This window comes from Sitodiplosis mosellana, unplaced genomic scaffold (genome assembly GCF_009176505.1).
Source record: "Sitodiplosis mosellana isolate CC-2019 unplaced genomic scaffold, AAFC_SMos_1.0 Smas_scaffold_12, whole genome shotgun sequence".
NCBI classification, from domain to species: domain Eukaryota; kingdom Metazoa; phylum Arthropoda; class Insecta; order Diptera; family Cecidomyiidae; genus Sitodiplosis; species Sitodiplosis mosellana.
This window is the reverse complement of record NW_022595254.1, coordinates 1402577-1408964: the sequence shown is the minus strand read 5'-3', so window position 1 is coordinate 1408964 and position 6388 is coordinate 1402577. Positions and strand designations below refer to the sequence as shown.

The following is a 6388-nucleotide window of genomic DNA, read 5'->3' as shown; positions in this document are numbered from 1 at the left end:
CATGTAAAATTCAGTAGAAAAAAAACGTCCTGAAACAAGCCAAATATTGATTGAATGAAACACAGTGTGGGCAGTTTTGTAAGTATTTAAATTGTAGTTCTCGATATATTTTTTCCATTTTCATTTGATTCTATTTTTACATTTCCGCTCTGAATCTGTCCGCTGAACGAAATTCGAATGCAAACAATAAAGTCTTTTGAAAGAAAGAAAAAAAATCCACTTAGAAAAAACAACAGAGGAACAAAATTCATTCTTAATTTCTATTTTTTTTTCTTGCAAGTGTACTTGAAGTGAGAGTTCTGAATCACATTTACAATGTTTTTGTTTTCTTCAATTTATTATAAAGTCCATGAAATTTTTCAAATTTCACCGTAAATATTTGTTCTACGTTCGATTTGTTTAGTTTTTTTTCTGTTGTTGTTGTTGCTATTACATTTTCATCATCTTCTTTTGTTGTGAACTAAGCGTACCTTTTTGTCTCTGGATTTTCCACCCAAATGTTATTTCTCTCTCTCTCTCTCTTTTGATAATCATCGTTCGTTTCATCGATTTTTTTTTTCTTGTTTCAATTTCGTGCTTATTTCTATTACATTATTATCGTTTGATTGATTCATTTACATTCAGTTTCAGCGTTTTGGTTTTGTATGTGCAGAACAAGAAAAGCGAAATGATTATAACTCGCCAATCAACATTCACTTCCAAGCTATTGTGTATTACAATTTTTGTGTGTCTGCTTGCTTAATTTTGTTTAGGTTGATTTGTGTGGGTGTGTGTGTATAGGGAGTTGTGGTGAGAAGGTAGGGGAAGAAAATTTGAAAATTGTTTATTCTAAAAACTATCACTTAATAGACTTGATTCTTCGGCATCACCATCTTCGCCACCTCGCAGCTGCGTTGAGTCGTCACTCCGGTCGGAAGCAGCTTCTTGTGCATCTTGCGTTACATTCAATGGCATATTTGTGTTGTTTGGATTTGGATCGAATGCGTCTTTCACCTGATTGTTGGCACCCTTCGGGTCCAAATCGGTGGCCCAGCTAAAATTCATCAGCGCCAAATCAACATTGCCTAGTTTCTTATGGATTTTACCTATTATATAAAATACCACCGATTCCTTTGGCACAATTTGCTTCAATTGCTCCAGCTCTTTGAGCGCGTCCTGATAGCGTCCGCATTGGAAGTACATTGAACCACGATGGAATTTACTCAGTGGATTCTTTGGATCGAGTGCAATGGCCGCGTTCATTGTTTGCAGTGCCAGTTCCGGTTTGTTTAGATTGAATTGCATCACACCGATGTGCACCATGATGACCGAGCACTTGGGATTGATTTTTAGCGCTTGTTTATAGTGGAATTCGGCCAAACTGAATCGCTCCTGTTTCGAATAAATGGAAGCAATGCCATACCATGCGTTATAGTGTCGTGGATCTTTGAGTATAGCCGTACGAAAGCAGGACATTGCTTTGTCCAGTTCTTCAGTGATGATGAGCTCGTGGCCGAGAAGTGTATAACTGTAGGCAAAGTCGGAGTCCACTTGAACGGCACGTTCGAAACATTTGATGGCCGATTCGTGTTCTTTTTGCAATGAAAAACAATTGCCCAGCACACACCACGTGATTGGTGACTGATAATCTTGTGCTTTTAGATCTTGTGCCAATGCTGACAATTGCACTTCACGCTGCAAATGCCACAAAACGGTACTGTAAATCTCCATCATCTGTATGCGATGCGGTTCTTTTCGATGAATTTCCAAAAATAACTTCGAAGCCGTTTCGTATTCACGTTTCTCGTAATATGATTTGGCAATCATGCATTGCACCCAAGTGGCCACCACATGATGTTTCGGAATGCTGTTGAATGCCTCTATCGCTTCGTCCGAGTTAAATTGTGACAGTTGCAGGTAGCCATCGGCCAATGTTCGCATCAGTGACATCAAACCTTCGGCACTTTGTTTTCTCAGCGTCAAAATTTGCTTGGCCACATTCTGTGAATTGTTCACCGTTTTCGTATTCATGATATTGCCCGTCGATGTGATGGTTTCGATTTTCTCTTTATCCAAATCGGATATTTGCTTCGGTGGCTTTTCCGTGTTGATTTCGTTCAGTGCTGAATTGGATAGATTCATTTTTGTGGTGAGTCGCTGCTTGTTTTTGCGTGGCGGTGATCGCGGTGCCGCAAATTTATTACCCAACGGATTTTTACTGTTCTCTTTGACCGAATTGCTGGTGAACAAACGTGAACTGCGTCGAACATTTTGTCCGCCCAGTGTGTTTTGCGTTCGTGGCGTTGTGTTACCAGTCTGTGTAAAAACTGGCTTACTTATTTGTAGCGGAGCCTCTTTTCGATTGGCCGAATTCGTAACATTACTTCGCAGATTTTTTCGATTATGTTTGTTTTGTTCGTTGGTTTCGGAGAGCATTTGCTGTTGCTGGAACGTCGGCGACATCATTTTATTATTTCTACTGCTGTTATTTTCAACTGGGCTATTCGCCGGCAACCAGCCAAAACTCGGTGTCGTCGGACTAATATTCGATAAATATCTAAATTGTCGTCGAAACGGTGTCGCACCAACCAGTGCACTATCGTTCAGATTTTCACATCCAGTCACATTGCCAATTGTCGTCGTGCACGATGTATTCAGTGAACTAGTGATGAATCGGTCATTTGCATTTATGGCATTTTGATCCATGATCGGTGTCGTATAAATACTGTACGATCGACTCAGTTCGTCGGATTCCGAGAGACTGGCATCGGTCGATGTGTCCGCCGCACCAAGAAATATAAACGAACTGTTCCAATTGAAATTCTCCTGACACGTTGAAAACGTCTCGATATTATCAAATTTGTAGATTTCACTGGGCACTGGCTTGTGACCATGATTGCACAGACTAGCGAATGGTGTCCACAGAAATGGATTCAATTTAAGTGCACGTCGGTTAGCTTCAGCCGCAATTTCATGACGATCCGTAACCGAACATAATTTTGCCAGCAGCTGTAGCGCAAAGCAAGCAATTTCACCAAATTCGTCGACGATGCGATCCAAATGGTCCACTTCCACATAAGTATTATGTGTCAAAGCGACCTCGACAATGTTGTACCTAAAAGCAGAGAAAAAATCACATGGAAAATGAGTTTTCGTGTAAAATTTGACAGAAAAAATATATAAGGAATATTTCAAGTGACATTTCAATGAATCATATTGTGCCCTGATTCCGATTCAATTTTGCTCCATGGCGTAGCAGTGACGTAAATCATAACACACACGAATAAACAATGAACAATGGCCATGTACTCACTTTTTCAAGTCGAATGCACATTTTGCATATAAATATCTACATTTTGCAGCTTTGGTATCCTTTGTATTGAGCAGCCAAAACGCTTGATGAACTTGATTTGATCGATAATAACAAGTAGCCAATGTAAAAATGCTTTCATCTGTTTCGACTAAAAAAGGTCATGCAAAGTATAGTTGAGAGAAACAGAAAAAAAAAGATGGAAAAAATGCAGTTAATCAAGACTTGTATATTATTTATCGAATGGCCTTTAACTTACTTTCAGCACATAGGCGTTCCGCTAGGAAGATTGCGTCTTGAAAAGCATAATTATTCAAACAATGCCAGATGGCCGCCTGCAATATTTACCATATTTATTTATAAAACAAAGGTGTTCAATGGAAAATGTCGCGAATATATTTCTCTAGACAAACATCGATTTGTCGCCATCGTCATCGTCATCGCAACCATACGACAAAATCACTTGCATACAAATGCACACACAAACACACACAATTATTGCAATTGTTCATTTACCTGCACGGGCTCTTGTACAATCATGACGCAAAAAATGCAATAGCCAATTTCTTCACTTTGTCTAATTCGAATACATTTATTTCGCTTCTATTCTACAAATGCGGGGCTCACTATTTACGATGTGCAATGCACTTTCCAACAAAAAAATATATATTCTCTATTCGTTAGCTGCTGCCCAAACGATATTTACGTCTAAATACGAATCGACTCGTTTTTTTGTTCTGTTTTTCTTTTTTTTTCTCTTTTCTTCTATCTTAAATTGAAATAAATTAATACTAATAATACAAATCGTTTCGATTGAGAGAGATTGTGAAAGAAAATTCAAACAAAAATCCTATTTAATGCTAGTGTACATCAAATGGATGCCATCTTTATTTCTTCACTGAACGTCATATCAATGATTTAGAAGCCACTGACAGCGCCATTCAGCACACCATCGATACTTGTTTGAATTAAAAATTCGGTTTGAAATTTATTTTGCCAAAGCAGAAGGAATATTTTTAAATTGGATTTTTCCTCTATTTTTCGACAAATAAATTGGTGGTTTTAAATAAAATTCAAAACTTTCCCAAAACTACCAATGTTTAATGCTTGAATTGATGGATATACGCATTTTATTCAGAATTCCACGAATTTGTTGAGCGGGAAATCATTCCAAGTGTCATACAAATATTGACATTTCTTCCATTGGAACAACACACAGCAACAGCATTGCTGAGTACTCAAACGTTGGAAATATCTAGTGATTTCATTCGAATAGCTAAGAAATTCTATTTTCTTTTATGAAATTAGTGTGGCTGAATACTTAAGCCATCTACTTAAACTCATTCAAATAGCAACGAATAGTTTCAGTTCAATCTTTTTATCAATTTTCAAATTCGATTCAAATATTCTGAATTTTCGATGAAGAAGAAAGGAGTTTTAAAAACAAATTATTTATGATTTCTCATCCATTTATTTATTCAAATTGATAAAAACGTTGTTAGATTACATTTTTCCCGTTGTTTTTGTTACATTCTTCCAACCAATTTATTTTGAACAAAATAAAATATGCAAACAGTGATTGCATAAGCGCCCTTATCGGTCATCTTCGAAATTATGATGGGTGTAACATTTGCTACGTGCCTGGTTTTCACTTGCAAATACATTTCAAAGTTTTTTTTTCTAATTTAACCAATTTCAATCGCTTATCAAGAGCGATTTTAAATGGTTTCGATTAATCTGTGTCAGATGTTAGCAGAGTTTGACCTTTTCGCTGAACATAGCCACCACTTCCATTGTAAACCACACAGTTTTGCTCGTTATCGGTCAACTTTACCTCGTACAGCAATTCGGGTTCGTCCAAATCTTGCTTCATCGATTGCCAAATGAATATTGCCAGATTTTCCATGGTGCTTGGCTGAAAGAAAAAAAGAATGTTTTACTAAATTGCATAGAATTTCTATGTCATTTGATGTTGGCGAACTAAAAATCGTAATTTCATGGAACTAAACTATTGAAATTTATGCATAGAATAACCATATTTCAGGTTTTCCTTCGCATAATTTCGTCATGTGTCAGTTATATTTCAACGAGAGGAAGCAGAAAAAAACCAATTCATTTCATGTTTCTACTTACTACTGTTCTAAAGAAGTTGATTTCATAGTCAAGATTTCTGCCGTGCAATTTATTGGCAACGGTTGATTTAAGAAGAGATTTGAGATCAGATAGGCTCATAACCGTGCCAATGCTAGTGTCAACTGTGCCACGGGTGATCACCTCAACTGTATATTCATGCGAATGCACAGCTGGATTGTTACATTCCCCGTACACTCTCTTATTGGCAGTATTGCTTAAGAGCGGGCTACAAATAAGAAGAGAAAAAAAACAGTTTAAATTACGTATGTTACCTTTTAATGGCTTGTATGCATCGAACATACCTGTTGAGATAGTGTGAGATGGTGAATGATTCTTTGCAGCTCAAAGTAGCGATTGGTGCCATGTTGACTGTGATTTGGAATGTTCAAAAACTATTTGTCGAGAGTCTGGACAGCTCGTGGTGAAAACTGATCGGATTCGTGAGACTGGCAATCTATTTATTTACTTCAATATCAACTTCGTATCACCAGCGAAGAAAGAGATGAATCACAATTTTCATGATGATCATGCAATATTTTGATTAATGAGATAGGTGTTATCGGCACAAAAACACGCATGTGAACTAGATTAATTTAAATCCGATTCGGACAGGAAGATTTTTTTTTTCATACACGTCAAAATGGAAGTAAGAATAAACAACATTGAATCATCAAGACCCTGACCCAAGATTTGATTTAATGAAGGGTCTTTCATTATTATGAGTAACATAACTTTGATAGTGCGGTGCGGTGATTGCTAATTTGAAAACCACTTGTTCATATTTCAATCAAAACTGCAAAGACACGCGAATCTATCAACGTAAGCGATTTTCTTAGGTAAACACTTTGGAAATGCGCAAACTAGAGAAATTTTAACAAACAAATAAAATGTGTTGCTCGTGTTGACTTTGCCAATTATCATTGGTGACTACGCGAAAAAAAAATTAAAATCCATAATGACAGAAAA

At 37.0% G+C, this 6388-nt stretch overlaps 3 protein-coding genes across 3 annotated transcripts in view; all 3 read right to left on the bottom strand.

The window, feature by feature from the left end:
• LOC129567752 (elongin-B) overlaps nt 1–6388 on the bottom strand; it is a 54834-nt gene that overhangs the window by 30486 nt on the left and 17960 nt on the right. The gene's annotated exons all lie outside the window — the stretch shown is intronic.
• On the bottom strand, nt 75–4448 carry LOC129567733 (cell division cycle protein 27 homolog). Its single transcript, XM_055444976.1, has 4 exons — nt 3806–4448; nt 3549–3624; nt 3293–3440; nt 75–3094 (listed from the first exon to the last, which is right to left on the bottom strand). Exons 1-4 carry the CDS (start codon nt 3827–3829, stop codon nt 829–831), a joined length of 2514 nt encoding a protein of 837 aa, XP_055300951.1. The 5' UTR covers nt 3830–4448; the 3' UTR covers nt 75–828.
• Nucleotides 4741–5884, bottom strand: LOC129567750 (6-pyruvoyl tetrahydrobiopterin synthase-like). The gene is made up of 3 exons (XM_055445003.1): nt 5725–5884; nt 5423–5648; nt 4741–5204 (listed from the first exon to the last, which is right to left on the bottom strand). The coding sequence occupies exons 1-3, from the start codon at nt 5784–5786 to the stop codon at nt 5022–5024; spliced, it is 471 nt and encodes a 156-aa protein (XP_055300978.1). The 5' UTR covers nt 5787–5884; the 3' UTR covers nt 4741–5021.

Bases quoted from the DNA above. Each gene is read 5' to 3' on its own strand.
- LOC129567750 (XM_055445003.1), bottom strand. From the start codon at position 5,786: ATGGCACCAATCGCTACTTTGAGCTGCAAAGAATCATTCACCATCTCA. The intron at 5,649-5,724 runs GTATGTTCGATG...TCTTATTTGTAG, and splicing joins ATCTCACACTATCTCAACAG to CCCGCTCTTAAGCAATACTG. The intron at 5,205-5,422 runs GTAAGTAGAAAC...TTTTTCTTTCAG, and splicing joins TCAACTTCTTTAGAACAGTA to CCAAGCACCATGGAAAATCT.
- LOC129567733 (XM_055444976.1), bottom strand. From the start codon at position 3,829: ATGATTGTACAAGAGCCCGTGCAG. The intron at 3,625-3,805 runs GTAAATGAACAA...TAAATATTGCAG, and splicing joins TTGTACAAGAGCCCGTGCAG to GCGGCCATCTGGCATTGTTT. The intron at 3,441-3,548 runs GTAAGTTAAAGG...GACCTTTTTTAG, and splicing joins GGAACGCCTATGTGCTGAAA to TCGAAACAGATGAAAGCATT.